We start from the raw sequence: 17,274 nt of genomic DNA, 5'->3' as shown, positions 1-17,274 counted from the left end.
TGGCTTCTCTTGCTGTGGAGCACGGGCTCTAGGCACACGGGCTTCAGCAGTTGTGGCACATGGGCTCAGTAGTTGTGGTTCATGGGCTCTAGAGCACAGGCTCAGTAGTTGTGGCTCACGGGCTTAGCTGCTCCGCAGCATGTGGGATCTTCCCAGACCAGGGCTTGAACCTGTGTCCCCTGCATTGGCAGGCGGATTCTTAACCACTGCGCCACCAGGGAAGCCCTCCAATCATATTTTTAAAAGAAAATTAAAGACTACTTACTGGAAATGATGTACTATCCAAGGAAAATTTCAATTTTTAGGATTAAGTTCACACCAAATACACTAGTGCAACTTAATAATTCGGGATTTTCTATTACGTTTAAATTTGTCACATTAAGTATTCTAAATCTTTCCCACATTCTTCAAATCCCTGATCCTCTATTTTCCATTCTCAGCTTGCCTCTTAGTTTACCAGAATATGGAAGCCTAATATTAGAGCTCTGCCCTCAAAATGTGAATCACAAATCAGCAGCATCAGCAACACCTAGAAGCTTATTAGACATGTAGTCTCAGAACCCCTCCCAAACTGAACCAGAATCTGTATTTTAACGAGATTCTGAGGTAATTCATATGCACATTAAAATTCGATAAGCACTATTCCAGAGCTCATGTCTTCCTTTCTTTTGACTTCAAAAAAATTTTGCTGTCTCAAAATTTTTCTGAATCCTAAGTCATCTTCCTTTCATTTTTCCTCCAGTTCTAGAAGAAAAGACTTCTGCCTCTATTCCAAAGCTAACCTCTCTATATACCTGTGTTCTTGACTCACTCAGTATTTAGGGACATTAATTCCTTGCCTTTCTCTCTCAAATTTGATTCTCAAATATGATTACAGGGATCAAATCATATGTTCCTTGCAAATCTAAAATCTACCACAGTACAAGACACAGAGTAGGCAAGTTGAAGTCACTGGTGGCTTCTTTCTCTGCTTCTTTCAAATCGGGTGTTTCCTATTTAAAAATAAAACATAGTAATAACTCATCCCACTACATCCTGCTATATCTTGCTTGGTCTTTTCTTTCACCCTCAAACCCTTAGATTCTATTTTCTCACTTAACAGATATTTGTTGATACTGATTGTAGACACAGCACTATGTTAGTACTGTTATATAAACAAACAAACAAAAACAGTCCCTATCAGCACAGTGCTTACCATCACTGAGAAGAAAGAAGACATGGCTCGCATGCTAAATACCAAAAGAGGAAAAAAATGCTAGGCGGTGCTTTAAAGAGTAATCTATAAGCTCGACCTTGGCTTCACACATAGTGGATGATCAAAAAGATGTGTAGTAAATGCTTACTGCCTGTATTTCCTTATCAGTTCATCTCATAAACTTATAAATTTGGTCTGTCTAAAACCACTTTCGTCCATGTCCCAATTACCTTCCAATAACCAAATCTTCTACCTTGAAAAAGCTACAGACTTAGTAACTACATACACATAAAGCACGTATGCTCCTTACTTTTCAGTCTAGGTTACTGTAACTCTTAATACGTTGTAGAGAAATCTGTTAGGAAAAATATAGCTAACACGGCAGCCAGCTAGTGATGCCTGATTACCGGACCCCACTAAACCATTAAAACAGTCATAAAAGCACAGAAAGAGATGCAAAGTTTCTGATAACCAGAATACCACAGGAATCTGGTTATCAGTCTATATGTCAGGGCACAAAAATAATCAACTAAATGGTGGAAATAAAAACAGAATTAAAAAGCCTAAATATTCAAAAGTAAGAGAACAGCTAAACAGACTTATATGATCTAATATTAAACAGCCAATAAAGATCCTACTACAAATTATTTATTGTTCAAGAAAAAAACGTTCATGGTAAAGTGAAAGGGGGAGATGTTTGCATATGGAAAAAATAATCTACATTTGTATAAATAAATTGAAATGATACTTGAAGAACAGGCAATAGAATATTCACAGGAGGCCTCAGTAGTGAGATCGCTGAAAATTTTAAATTTCTTCTTTGTGCCTTTTTATATTTTCCAAATTTTCTATAATAAGCACTATAATTTTTTACAATCAGAAGAATTATTAAGAGGAAATTAAGAAAGATAAAATTATGAGAAAAGTACCTTCAAAAATAATTTTACAAGTAGCAGGTTGAATATATAAGAACAAATCATGCTTTTTCAGATTTAATTCTCCTCAATCTCTCCTGCATTTAACAGTACTGATGTACCTCCTGAAACACTTTCTTTACTTCACTTCTAAAACCTTTGTTCTTTCTTGGTTCTCTTCCAACTTTTAGGCACTCTCTTTGCCTTGTATGGTTCTATCTCCTACTGCTATTCCTTAAATGGGCTTGTAGGCTAAAATGGACTCTTAAGCACTCTGCTCTTGCTCTAAATGCCCTTCATTGGAGAGCCCCTCCAATCTCACAGTTTCAACAATTACTTCTCAATATGGGACTTCCAAGTTCTACATCTCTAGTTCTTTCCTTGTCTCTTGAATAGTGGTCTTCAACAAACTGAGCTGATCTCCCTCTCCTCCTCTATATTTTAGAGCAGTTTTAGGTTCACAGCAAAATTGAAAGTACAGAGAGTTCCCATATATCCCCTACTCACAACCACACATATAGGAGATACCCACCCTCCACTAACACCATCCCTACCAGAGTGGTACATTTGTTACAACTGATGAACCTACACTGACACATCATTATCATCTAAAATCCATAGATTTATATTAGGGTTTACTTTTGGTGTTGTACATTCTATGGGTTTGGAGAAACATATCCATGACCAGTATCCATCACTGTAGTATCATACAAAATAATTTCACTGCCCTAAAAATTCTCTGTGCTCTGTCTATTCATCTGCTTGAAACTATAGTATTTATTAATTTTTTAAAAATATATGTACTTTAAAAAACTGCACACATAAAAATATTTAAATATTTAATCCATGTCCTCCATTAAGATAATTTCCAATGTAGTTCTTCTACAGACCATTTCTGAGCAAGAAAGTACAGTCAGCCCTCCAAATCAGTGGGTTCTACATCCACAGATTCAACCAACAGTGGATGGGAAATGTTTAAAAAAAAAAAAAATTCCAGAAAGTTCCAAAACACAAAACTTGAATTTTCCATTCCTTGGCAATACATAGCATTTACAACTATTTATATAGAATTTACATTGTATTAGATACTATAAGTAATCTTGAAATGATTTAAAGTATACAGGAGGAGGTTATATGCAACTAAAATATGCCATTTTATATAAGGGACTTGAGCATCTGCGGATTTTGGTATGCTTGGGTGTCCTGACACCAATCTCCCTCAGATACTGAAGGACAACTGTATAACTTAATTTCTGGGATAATTTTTAATTTCACCATAACTTCTTTCAAAAGCAATATATATCTACACTAGAATTTCAGAAATGTGTTAATTTTCAGATTCTTGGTGCTTTAGCGAGCATCAGAATCTTAATACATTAACTTTCCTTTTTTTTAGGCCACACCACGCAGCTTGTGGCATCTTTTTTTTTTTTTTTAATTTATTTTTGGCTGTGTTGGGTCCTCGTTGCTGTGAATGGGCTTTCTCTAGTTGCGGTGAGCCAGGGCTACTCTTTGTTGTGGTGTGCGGGCTTCTCACTGTGGTGGCTTCTCTTTTCGTGGAGCGTGGGCTCTAGGCATGTGGGCTTCAGTAGTTGTGGCACACAGGCTCAGTAGTTGTGGCTTGTGGGCTCTCGAGTGCAGGCTCAGTAGCTGTGGCGCACAGGCTTAGTTGCTCCGCGGCATGTGGGATCTTCCCCGACCAGGGCTTGAACCCGTGTCCCCTGCATTGGCAGGCGGACTCTCAACCACTGCGCCACCAGGGAAGTCCCAGCTTGTGGGATCTTAGTTCCCCAACCAGGAATTGAACCCGGGCCATGGCAGTGAAAGCACCAAGTCCTAACTACTGGACTGCCAGAGAACTCCCTTCACTAACATTTTAGATTTGACACATAACAAGCAGTGTTAAAATAAATGCTTACAGAAAATCATTCATTGCCTCGTAGTTATATGAGAAATACACGAGAAAAACCGTATGACTAAATTATGTAAATATGGAAAAATTATTTTTTAAAAAAATGAAAAATTTTAGAATTAAAAGGAACAAGAGAGAACACAGTTCTCCTCCACCCATACTGCGAAAGGCACGAACTCCTTATTTACAAAAATGATCTCTATACTTGGTCCTTGCCTACATTTCTAGTTTCATCTTCTGTTGCTTCCCACCAAACTCCTTGTTTCAGCTGTTTAGAAATTCGCCATTTTTTATTAACTCTCCAAGTCCTTTTATAATTCAGTGTCTCTGAACATATATATCTTCAGTCTGAAATTCACCAGGATGCATCCACACTTAGCAAATTCCTATTCATCTTTTATCATACCATTTCGATTATAATCACCTATAAACCAATTAATTTAAGAAAAGTTTGACCATATGACTGTTGGATAAGTCTAAGCATAAAAACAACTGCAAAGAAATCTTGAACTTTATTTAGTTGGTAGCTAGTTGTTGTATTACTGGTGTAGTAATTATTTTTTGTGTATTGTAGGATACAGCATATGGATAAATATAACTGATATTGGGGACCAGAGTTATACTGTGGGAGAAGGGAGATACAAATATGGACTAAAGGAAGATGAATACGAACCTTGTAGTGCTGGATTTGAATTGGAGGTATCAGTATGAATTTGTTTTCAAAAAATAAAAAAGGTATTGGGACTTCCCTGGTGGCACAGTGGTTAAGAATCCACCTGCCAATGCAGGGCAGACAGGTTTGATCCCTGGTCCAGAGAGACCCCACATGCCTTGGAACAGCTAAGCCCGTGCGCCACAAGTACTGGGCCTGCGCTCTAGAGCCCACGAGCCACAACTACTGAGCCCATACGCCACAACTACTGAAGCCCGCACGCCCTAGAGGCCGTGCTCCACAACAAGAGAAGACACCACAATGAGAAGCCTGCACACCGCAACGAAGAGTAGCTCCCTCCCGTCACAACTAGAGAAAGCCCGCGCACAGCAATGAAAACCCAACGCAGCCAAAAAATAAATAAAATTAAAATAAATAAATAAATAGATAAATAAATAAAGGTATTCCCTGGTTCTATCCACTGAAAGGACCAATGCATAATGATAAGCAATAGCAGTGAGCACATCTATACCCAGATTTTTGTTTTAAAATTCCACTCTCCACAAAAAAAAAGCAGTTCTTGCGCTCTTGTAAAAAAGGTTGATTCCAGGTCTGGAGCAAGAAAAATACAAGGTAAGCCTGGGCAACATATTATGTTTAAGTTAAGGAAGTGTTCAAAGACTAAAGAGTCAGGAGAAAGGACACAGGAGCCAGCCACTGGTCAAATCAATTTTAGCATCAAAAGGAATACTAATGTATTTAATTATTACACATAGAATAAAAAAGAATGCCAGGTAACAAATACAGAAGGACCATTAGAATTTTCAGAAGTGTCACCCTTTTTTGTAGTTCCCAATGTAATAAATATACAGGTAAGGATCATTAGTGGATGCTAACAACAGGGGTGGAAGGTTGTTGACGTATCCATAACGTCTCAAAGTATCATCCTGCAGATCATGTGCTAATTACAAAGAGGAAAATAAACCTTTGCAATGGAGTGATATGGCTATCACCACCTTAACCAAGTGATAAAACTTAGCATCACCAATAGTGGGACACCTGATATTACATGCCTCATGAGGTGATGTCATGTAAAGTTCATCACATTATAGATGGTAATGTGGTAAATACAGATGAAGCATATGAATATTCACTGTACTATTCTTTTAAATAACCTACAGATTTGGAATTTTCAAAATAAAAACTTTTGAGGAAAAATACCTCAGTTCAGATGTCATATCTTATTGGAAGGCTTTTTTTTTTTACTTTTCCAGTGGAATTATTTTTTCTATTTTCAGTATTCCCACAGGACCCTTTATATTTCTATTTTAGCACTTAACAAATTTGTAACTGCCTGTTTATAGGTCTGACCTTTTCCCTAAACTCCGCAGAACTGGTCTCATCTTCCTTCCCAGAACTTGGCTCTTTATCTGGCACCTACCAGGTATTCAGGTTTGTTATATGAATGTATACAAACCTGGTTTGTATACCAGGTTTGTTGTATGAATGAGATAACTGATATGCCAAAGTGACAGGCCAAAACTGAAATCCAAGCATTGTCTATATCAAATTGTGCCTCAAATTTAATCCAATCAGTCAAGCAGGAAGCCTACCTAACCTACCAAACCTGTCTCATTATAATAGATACATCAGCAAATTGACTTAAAAACAAAGCATACAGCCCTCAAGGAGCCTCACCTTTAAGTCATTACAAGCATACTTTCATTTTAAATTCTTTCATTGCTTCAACTCAAGGAAATTAGGGAAGATGCATACCTGTTCTATATCCTTTGATTTGGAGGTCTGGTTTTCTCCCGTGACTCCAGGCTGCTCATTTTCCCATGGTAATTTATTTTTTCCTTTTCCTGCACTTAGTACCCTTCGAGTACAGATAGTTGGACTATAAGATCCATAAATTTGCATGCTATCCCTTGTGTGGTCACCACAGTGACAGTGTGCACTCTGAGTTCTGTTACCTGCCAAAAGCCAGTCTGTATCTGCTCCATGTGCCAAATGGCTTGATCTACCCTGGGCAGATGATGGCATGAGTACTGCATACTCCACAAATCCTTGTTCTGTTAACTTTGGGAGGGTTTTCCTAGCCAATCTGGCCTGCACAGCATTCATCACTCCATCTCCGTTATCTTGCAGCTCAACAGTATCCACAGCTTTGAAAAGGATGCTGGTTTTACCTGAGCCCATTGATGATGCCAACACAGCAAAGGCTTCAAGAGCTGCTTGGCGTACCCTGCGTTTGCTATCTACAAGAGCTGGGGCAAGATCAAAAGACAGTTTGGATAAGTCAAAATCCTCACTGGGATAGGTCAGGAGGGAGCAGATGCAAATGTTCACTACTTCCTCTCTCACTCTGGAATGCTTATGTTTGAGATGTTCTAGGAGTAAGCAAAGCACCTGTTGAGGACCTACTTCCTTCATTAGCTTGAGGAAGATTTTCATGTATTCTTGTTTGATCACCAACTTGTTGTCTGCCAGCACTTTGACAGAAGCTGCTATAACTGGTCCCAAGAACTGTTGTACCTGCTCTCCAAGGCGAACAACCAGTAAATGCAGGACCTGAAGTGTGCCATGGACCACTTTGAAGTTAGAATCGTCTAACAAATTATACATCAAACTAATGAAACTGACGAGGCTAGAATGAGAGGTGGAACTAGGGTTAAAGCATCCCATCACCTGCTTGAGCTCCTCAATAGCCTGAGTCCGGTTCTTATAGTCTTCCTGATCTAACAACCTTGAATGCAGCTCCTGAGGAATAATCCCAAATTTAAGATTGCTGTTGGAAAGAGGCACTGCACTGGGAAGGGGATCTTCAGGAAATCCAGAGGCTTCAAGTTCCAAATAATAAGGAACCTGACTTCCAAACTGGGACTCCAGGCGGCGATTGTAGTGTCTCCTCAGGGCAGAAGGCAGGCGAGAGATATATGACTGAAACCTCTCTTGGCCAAGACGCTCCCCAATTTGTTGAAGTGCAGAGAAGGCTGTCTCAGATTCTTCTTCTATCTCCTGACCGCCAAGCTTTCGGGCTAAGGATATTATCACCTCGGTAAGATCTAGGCCGAGCAACAAATCCTCAGGAGTAAGCAAGATAGGGAACAGTAGTGCCGTGGAAGCTCTAAGCCGGGCATCGGTACTTTCCAGTCCTTGTTGTATAAGCGTTCTCAGCACCTGTCCAGAACTACGTTTCAGACACACGTGTAGGATCTGCAGCGCATCTTTCCGCAGGGCTGGATTCTCTTCTCGTAAGGAGACAACTAGTTGAGGCAGAAGTGCTAGGCTAAAGGCCTCTTCCAAATGGCCTGCCTCCCCCTGACCCCGGAGAACGTCCGAGAGGAGTTGCAAGCAGAGTCGCTTCTCATCACTACCTCCTTCCACAAGCACTCGGCCCAGGGCCCGATACAATGCATCCTTTCGTCGGGGGAAGCCAAGTCTACCGCCCCGGCGCGGCAAAGCAGCCTGTAAAGCCTGGAAGGCCTCGGAAGGATCCGGCGCGGTCCGGAGTTGTTGAAGGAGCCGAGTCTCCTCTTCATCTCCCCCTGACAAACCACCTCCAGACCCAGACCAATTACTTGAGATTGCCTCCGCGGGCATCAAGAGGGTCGAGGCCAGAGGCGAAGGTGTCGGGCAGGAACCGCGGTCTCCGGCAGCTCCACGGCAGCAGTAGCTTTTCTCGCCTCTCATGGCGCCCCCACCTCGTCTACCATCAGTCTCTGGGGCGGGAGGACGACTGCGGCTCTGGAGGCGATAGGCACAGAGGGCTGGAAGGGGCGGCTGCGGGAGCAGCGCGAAGGGCGCAGCCTCCATGAAGGGTCGTCAAGTGGCGGAGCCTGTAGGAAACCATCGTCTCCGAAGGGCTCGATGGAGCCCAGCCTTCCTGTTCTTCTCCAAGCCTCAAGCTGCAGAGCAGGAAAAAAAACAGCTTAAGCCCCCAACTCCAGGAGACTGCCTTCGGCAAAATGGCCCCCGTCTGAGCCCCAGACCCCACAGCTGCCTCCGGGCGTAACCAGGGGCACCACGTGACCAAACCGATCGCTTCCATGGTGATGTACCCAGCGCGGACCTCTTGACCCGGAAATCAATCTGTCGTCATGAATGCCGGGTCATGTAGTCCACATCGGAAGTTCGGACTAGGCAGAAGGCTCCTGGAAAAGGAAGTGAAAACGTTGCGAACGTAATGAACGTATCTGGAGCGGAGAAGGCGAGGAAGAGAGAAGGCATTAAGGGGAAGTGACGCTCTCCTCGCTCAGGGCGGAAGTTCCCCGCCCCACCCGTAAGAGTTGGGATTTGACTAAAGGCAAAAGAGGATCTTGCCCGGGTTCGCGTTGTCCACGGCTCCTCCTCTTGTTGCTGCGGGCGTGATTCCTGGGACTCAGGTATTTTCCTTTTGCTGTCCTTCTGCGGCGCAGGCTTTGGCAGAGTTCTGCTGGAGTGCCGCTGGTGCTGGAGTAAGATGTAAAGAAATGAACGGGAGCAAGCAGGGAGAGAGGCGACATCTTCTTGTGCAGGGCTCAATCGTTGTAAACGCGTTGCTATCTACAGCCCTAAGTGCGATCCTTTCCGCCTGCCGTCCGCTTACCGGGACGGGAGATCCGGCCCAAGGCCAAGCTCAGAGCTCGCGTACTTTTTTTCAAATCTTGGTGTTTTAGGCCTTTACTCTCCTCGCCCTCCCCCCCAACCCCCTTTTCCTACTTCGCTTACCCTCCGGTTTTGGAGGGTTACTGGTTTTCTGTCAATGGTTTTCTGTCATTTTTCCTTATCCTCATCACTTTAAGTTCTCTTTGAAAACGTACTTGATCTGGAGATAAATCTGTTTTTCCTTGTAGCTAACCTTCTTTCCCTTATAGGTTCTCAAAGTCTAATGCAGTTCCTCTGTGGGACTCACCCCTTCCCCTCTCCCGCTCCCTCCGCAGCCCCAGCCTCCCTGCAGGATCCTCCCGCGTCTCTGCAGCCTTTCAGTATCCTGGAAACAGAGATTGCAGAGAATTTCAGTTGCTGTTGAAGTTCTTGGCATCACGGTCCTAAGAGAATTCTGCCCTGAGCTGCCTTAGAGCTGATAATAGACGTTTCTTTGTTTTAGGCGAACTGTGAATTTGGTGAGCATTTTTTCCTTCTTGTAATTAAACTTAAGCGGAAACAATTGAAGAGCTCGAGTGCCTGGTGTGAGGCTGAGTTCTTTGGAGTGTGGAAGAAAATATTTTTGGGAAGGAATAATATAGTTGCTTTTGAATGACCCAGTGAGAAAAGTCTGTTATCATTTGAAGTCTACAATTTATGCACTTAAAATGCAAGTGTTCCTACCCTGTTCTGTACCACACGAGATGTCTCAAATACTTTTTTAAGTCTTAGCATACCAAACCACTTTATAAATAATTTTTGCTGGATAATGGAAGTTCAAAAATAACTTCTGGGTATTGTCTTAAAGCACAATTTGATTATTATAGGTTTCTTTTCTTTTTTCTTTTTCCCCTTTCTTTTGGGAGTAGAGTAAATGTAAATGGGGCTTGTGTAAACATGCATGCTTCTGTTTTGGTTTAAGTTCTAGGTTGTTACTTTGATTTTAATTAGTCATTTTGGTGTTTAAATGAATCTGCCTAAATTTGGTTTGACTAAAAAAATAATTTTTTTTTTTTAAATTTTAGGGTCAGGGTAAGGGCAGGGGAGTGAAAACCAAGAGATGATTTTAGAAGTTGTCATGAGAAAGAATGTCTAGTTCTCATATTTCCAACGTAAGAAGTTCAGATTTATACTTTTACTCATGTATGCTCAGACTTCAGGAACTCAATTAAGACTTAACTAAAAGAATGATGTACACATCAGAATGTACACATTAGAATGCCAGTTTATGTTGGAATAGAAGATAACCCTTTCCAGTAATCAGAATTTTCAGGTTGAAAATCCAGTGCACTCTTTCCTGTATGCAAGAACTTGGGAAGTTGTGTGGTAATCATGGAACAAAGAAAGTGAACTTGGAAAGTCCTGAATTATATATCATCATCAAAATTATGGTAGAAGCTTAAGAATTACCCCTTCTCTCTATAAAGAATACTTTTTCAAGGGGCTTGGATACTTAAATCAACTAGTTATATCCTTTTCCTTGGAACAAAGCACGATGAGTTTTCATTTTGACCCTTTTCTCAGGGCCCTGTAGATCACTATGTTATAGATTGCAGTCTATTTTATATCTGTTACCTTTAATTTCCTTGATGAAGACTTGGAAGATGCATTAGTCTTCATGGTGGATGGGACCAGGAAATGGGACCTTATCAGCATCCCATATCTTACTAATTATCTTTTAGAGTTATTTTGTGGAAAATAAATCTCATCCAATTAATGTATATTCTGTTTATTTCTATTACGAAGCAGATTTTTTTAAAATCTTATTTTTGAATTCTAGGAATTGTGTACTGACTAGGGAAGTCTTTTGTATTTAACCATATAGAGAGGTAGGATAAAAATTTTTAAATCAAATTCCAGAACAGTGGAATACACTATTAGGTGTATTAATAGTACACCTCTGAAAGTTGAAAGGGAGTAATTAAGAATACATTGAAAATAGCAAATTCAGATAAAATAAGTTAAGAATTTCAAGATAATTTCAGTAAGTTCAAGAAAGTTTACTTAAATTAATGGATTAGTTAGTTAAATTAAGGAATGTTTCTGATACATACCTTAATTTTTTTTTTTTTTAATTTTTTTTTTAAAGTATTTGTTTATTTATTTATGGCTGTGTTGGGTCTTCGTTTCTGTGCGAGGGCTTTCTCTAGTTGCGGCAAGCGGGGGCCACTCTTCATCGCGGTGCGCGGGCCTCTCACTATCGCGGCCTCTCTTGTTGCGGAGCACAGGCTCCAGAAGCGCAGGCTCAGTAATTGTGGCTCACGGGCCCAGTTGCTCCGCGGCATATGGGATCTTCCCAGACCAGGGCTCGAACCCGTGTCCCCTGCATTATTGGCAGGCAGATTCTCAACCACTGCGCCACCAGGGAAGCCCACATACCTTAATTTTTTGAGCTGAAGTTAAGGTAAACACAATTGCCCTAAAAGCATCCTTTATTTCCACAGTCAGAATAAAATATTAATTGGTTGGATGAACCACTATAGTTTTTTTTCCTTGTTCTTACTCAAATTTTACAGACGTCCAGGAATATTGGAAACCAGTTTGAAGTCTGTAAACTGTTAAGAATTTTGTATAGTTTAAGAAGTTATTGTGAAGAATTGCTATGGAAATGAAAGGTGCTATTAACATTAACAAGTAATTATAATTACACTATTATTTGAGTGTTTGCTGTGTGCCATACACTTTGCTGGGTACTTAATGAATAGTAACTCATTGAATCCTCACAACAATTTTTTGAGGTTACATCATCTACATTTGTACCGTGGCACATTTTGTGGGTGTTTGCATCAGAAAGTAATTACTCAAATTAGTCAATTTAGCTACTTGCTTAGAGCTTTGGAAAACTTTGGATGGGGGAGAGTGTTGAAACTATAGGATAAAATTAGATGTTTCCATCATTAATCATTCATATCTATTATTATGTATTATTTGATTATATGTCTTTTAATCTTCCTCTTTGGGTTTATGTTCTGAACCCTTTTGGTTTCTTGTTTGAGTCACGCCTTTAATAAGGTTAAGAAATTATGAGCTTATTTTTATACATGTAGGATTAATCAGGTTTTCTTGATGTGTATCAGTGTTATATTTCATTTACTTAGGTTTGTGCTCCAAATCCATTGTGCATTTCTGAGTCAAAACGCTACTTTTAAACAACAAAAAAAAATTTGTTGCATTTTAAGCACTAATCTGTTAACAGGATTTCACATTTTTTGTAACCAGTTTTTCAGTAGATGGGTTAATTATGTAACTTAGAGCTTTTACTGGATGTAGTAATGGCTTTGGGGACTTGCTTTCTTCTGTGTTATTTTGGAATCTATGATATAATGACTCGTATTATAACAGGCTTCTAATTTTACTTTTGTTTCTCTAGATATAATGAAAGTCAATCTCAGAGAAAAGGAAAATAAGCCAACTTGTTCCATAGGCTCACTGTCAAAATTATTATGCCATCATTAGTTGAATTCTTCTGTGAGGAAAATTGAACTGTGGGAAAGAAATTTAAACAATTCTTATTTCTCTTGACCATTTATTTGCTCTCTTTGTAGCAGATAATTGCCTCCCAGCTGATTTCAGCACCACTGTTTTGTAGCTTACGTGTCAATTAAGTGTAAAAACTCACAACTTGACCTTTAATAGCTTGGTTTCAGAATCTAACATTGTGAAGCTGCTGTAGACTATGGAATGTTTGATTTTATTTTAAATTTATCTAATGTTATGTTTATATTGTGGATATTTATGTAATAAGAATGTGATTAGAAGTGAAGTACAATGCTATTACCTTTTTAAAACTTTTCAAATGGATACCATTTATTCAATTTTGACTAATCAATCCAGTTACCTGGATTTAGAGTAGTCCTAAGTATTTGTTTTATGATGCCAAAATTAAAAACAAAAAAGTATGGCAGGGATGTGGGGGAAGAAGAATCAATCCTACTATTATATAAATAACAGAAGGGAATGATTGTTCCATGGACCTCTCTTTATTTCATTTTAAAGGTCTGATGTATTCTTTTTTTTTTTTTTTTAATTTATTTATTTATTTATGGCTGTGTTGGGTCTTTGTTTCTGTGCGAGGGCTTTCTCTAGTTGTGGCAAGCGGGGGCCACTCTTCATCGCGGTGCGCGGGCCTCTCAATATCATGGCCTCTCTTGTTACAGAGCACAGGCTCCAGACGCGCAAGCTCAGTAATTGTGGCTCACAGGCCCAGCCGCTCCGCGGCATGTGGGATCCTCCCAGACCAGGGCTCGAACCCGTGTCGCCTGCATTGGCAGGCAGATTCTCAACCACTGCGCCACCAGGGAAGCCCCTGATGTATTCTTGTATCTGATCTACATAGTGTGTGTGTGTGTGTGTGTGTGTATTTTATATATATGTATATGATCTGTGCTTTTTGGGTTTCTGTTCTGTACCTTTTTAGTTTCTTGTTTGAGTTAAAACTTGAATAAGATTAAGAAATTATGAGTTTATAAGTGAGGCACTATAACATAGTATTTAAGAACTCTGGAGACAGAGTGCAAAGGTTTAAATCTTGCCTTGGGCTTAATTTATCTGTGCCTCAGATTTCTTCATCTGTTATATGGGAATAATAATAATAACAGTGCCTATCTCATGGTGTTACTCTGAGGATGAACGGAGTTAATACATGTAAAAAGCTTAGAACAGTAGCTGGTACATTATGGCAATCAAAGATATTCTAGATGCTCTTTATAGAATAATTTAGTCTTATCAGGAGTAGCAACAATTATAAATTGGTTCAGTAAATATTTTAAGCAGGTCAGCACTGATCAGCATTGTAATTTTTTTTAATGTAATATGTAAAGAACATTGTTCTAAGGTTAAGAAAACATTATAGTCCCAGTAACGTCTTAACTAATTGTGTGATCTTGTTAATTCATCTAAACTCTCTGAACGTCAGGTTCTTCATCTGTAAGTCTTATGTGAAGTTTAGTGCCATATATTTTTTTCTTTATTTCTTTTTTCCTGTACAAAATCTCATAAACATGCAAATGTAGAATAATGTAATGAACCCTTATGTACCTGTCACCCGGCTTCAGCAGGTATCAACTCATGACATCATATCCATTTCTATCCAATCCCTCATCCTATATTAATTTGAAGCCAATCCCTGACATCATTTTATCTACTGATATTTCAGTATGTATTTGTAAAAGATAAAAACTCTTAAAAACAAAACTATGGTATCACTGTTCAACAACAAAGAATAACAGTGATTAGTTAATATAATCAATAATACAGTCAGTGTACAAAATTCCCAGTTGTCTCCTAAATGTTGTGTGTATGTGTATGTATATTATATGTGTGTGCACGCACCTGAATGAATCACAGGTTATATTTGGTTGATAATGTCTTTTAAGTTTATAGTAATCTGTAGGTTCATTCTCATCCTATTTCTTTCCGTTTATTTGTTGAAGCCGTCTACGTTATTTATTCCATAAAATTTCTCACAGTCAGGATGTTTTTGCTGATTGCATCCTTCTGTTATAGTTTAACATGCTTTTTCTGTTTTCTTTATTTCTTGTAAATTAATAGTTGGATCTAGTCTGTTGACTACATGTTTGATTTTGGGGTGTGTGTGTGTGTGTGGTGAGTGGGAGTATGCAAAAATATTTATAGGTGGTATTATGATCTTCCATCAGAAGACCCTGATGTCTGGTTGTCTCTGTTTTTGTGACATTAGCAGCCCTTCATAATCAATGTCTACCTCTATTAATTCATTAAGATTGTAAAATGGTGATACTCTATCATTCCTTCTTTAATAACTGGAGTACTTTTATAAAGAAAAACTTACCCTCATCTATTTGGTAACCCAGTGGTACAGTTATTATAGGAAAGGCATAAATGCTTGATTCTTTCCCTTTATTTGCTAGGTTTCAAATAATGAGTTGATTGATTAGCATCCTCCAGTGGTGAGCACTTTTTTAAAATTATCATAATTTTATTATCATTATGAACTCACGGATTTAAGCATGTCTGCTGTGTTTTAATCAATTGCAGTTACTGTAATTGATGATCAGTTTGTCCCATCTCTTTGACTAATGAGAGCCTATTCAGTTTGGCTCCTAAGTTTTTTATGACCTTAGTCATCATTGATAGCTTTATTGCTACCTAGTATGTAAAGATTCCAAATTTATGGTGACATTTTCTGCCCCAGGTCTGGAATCAGCCATTTTCTCCAAGGAGTTCTGTTCCCTTGGAGGGAAACAGTATTTAGGGACCACATCTGGTGCTAGGAGTGCTCTTTGCTACTGGGTTGGTTGTAATTTCTAGCCCTTTTTAGTAGACAGAGCTAGGAAATACAATTTTTTTCTTAATATACATTTTATACATTTGTATATCTCATATATTTCATATGGTATATACATATGTATTAGTGTATATAATGTTTCTATATATATTTGATATTTTTAATTCAAAATCAGACTACAAGGTTTATATTTAATGTCTCAGTCTTACATCTTTCTCTTCTCTCATATTGAGAATCCCAGATCACAAATGACTCTAGGGATGATAGAATTAGAAATGTCACGTAATTATGCATGTGGCAATGCACAGTAACAGTTTCAGAATACAAATAACACTCCCACCAACCATGTGATTACTGAAAGTGGTGTAAAAATTTTTAGGGCATACCCCACTAGGGATGGACTATCAAATTACTGTTTTAAAGTTATTTGGAATGGTATGGTTAGGCTACTAACTAGATGAACATTGGGTTCCTTTGCTTCCTTTTATTTTCAAGTTTCTAATGGATTGTGTTTTTAAGGTTTAATTTTGCTTTATAATTGTGTAAAATAATACCCTAATTCCACAGTCAAATCTATAAATGGGATATATCCAAAGATGTGTAGCTTCTATCTCTATCCCCTCCACTCTTTTCTCTCCCTTCTCTGTTAGGTAACCTTTTAAAAAATAAACCATGTAATATTTCCTTTTTTTTAAAAAAATAAGTGGGTATGTATATTTGTAACCTCCCCTTTCTTAGATAAATAGTGACATACTGTACACACATTTCTCTTCCTTGCTTGGATCAGGGAGATCCTGCAGAGTAGTATATGCAGAGATTCCTCATTTCTATTCACAGCTGCATAGTACTCCATTGTATGGATGTGCCATAGGTTTTTTCAGCCATTTTTTGGTTGGTGGGCATTAGAGTTGTTGTAAAATTCTTGGTCAGTTGCCTCTTGGTCTCTCAAATATGAAAGTTCAAAAGCATAAGGTATTATTCTTTTGCTTGTACAAATAGACCTACAATTATTACCTTATGCATTTGTCTTTATATATTTTTTGCCAGTGTATTTTTTTGGATAAATTCTTAGAAGAGGATTGTTGGATCAAAGGGTAAATGCAAATGTAATTTTGCTAGACTTACCAAATTTATCTCCAGAGGTCTGTATCATTCAGCATTCCCACAAGGATGTGTGAGTGTGCCTCTTTCTTACAGCCTCACCAAGAGTATATTGTCAGGAGAGAATTGTTAACTCCATATAGTTTTAATTCATTTGATTATAACTGAAGTTGAGTGATCTTTTCATATACTTAAGAACCATTTGTATTTTTTAACCATCTGTTCATTTCTTCAGCCTAATTTTTCTATAGGGCTAGAGTAATTTAGGAATGTTTTATTTATTGCTGATACATATTTTATATATATTGTAAATTTTTTCTCAATCTCATTTATATTTTGTTCTTTGCTTATTATTTTTTTAGCTATTCAAAGTTTTTTAATGTAATTAATTTGATCTACTTTTTCACTTATTGCCCCTGGGTTTTGTACCATAGTTAGGAAACTGTTCTCTAATCTTAAGTTATAGAGGAATTCACTCCATTTTATTCTAATACTTGTATGATTCCATTTTTTACATTTATACCTTTGATCCATAAGGAATTTATCCTGGCATAGATATGTGGAAGGGATCTGATTTTATCTATTTTCCTGAGGCTCAGTTATCCC

General features: G+C 38.6%; 2 protein-coding genes across 4 annotated transcripts in view; one reads left to right on the top strand and one right to left on the bottom strand.

Annotated features, from left to right (window-relative positions):
• Nucleotides 1-8,752, bottom strand: part of TOGARAM1 (TOG array regulator of axonemal microtubules 1) — a 79,424-nt gene extending 70,672 nt beyond the window's left edge. The window contains exon 1 of one of the 2 annotated variants that reach the window (XM_057542380.1): nucleotides 6,450-8,752. In XM_057542380.1, the coding sequence (XP_057398363.1) occupies nucleotides 6,450-8,492 (2,043 nt within the window). In that variant the 5' untranslated portion in view covers nucleotides 8,493-8,752. The remainder of the gene's footprint in view (nucleotides 1-6,449) is intronic. The other variant, XM_057542379.1, reaches the window with a different exon arrangement.
• A 75-nt stretch (nucleotides 8,753-8,827) lies between these two features.
• Nucleotides 8,828-17,274, top strand: part of KLHL28 (kelch like family member 28) — a 28,348-nt gene continuing 19,901 nt past the window's right edge. The window contains exons 1-2 of one of the 2 annotated variants that reach the window (XM_007182006.2): nucleotides 8,828-9,061; nucleotides 9,599-9,781. The gene's annotated coding sequence lies outside the window, so the exon portion shown is untranslated. The remainder of the gene's footprint in view (nucleotides 9,062-9,598; nucleotides 9,782-17,274) is intronic. The other variant, XM_007182005.2, reaches the window with a different exon arrangement.

This window comes from Balaenoptera acutorostrata, chromosome 3, assembly GCF_949987535.1.
Source record: "Balaenoptera acutorostrata chromosome 3, mBalAcu1.1, whole genome shotgun sequence".
In the NCBI taxonomy this organism is placed as follows: Eukaryota; Metazoa; Chordata; class Mammalia; order Artiodactyla; family Balaenopteridae; genus Balaenoptera; species Balaenoptera acutorostrata.
The sequence above is the reverse complement of the archived record's forward strand: the minus strand, read 5'-3'. Positions and strand labels throughout refer to the sequence as shown.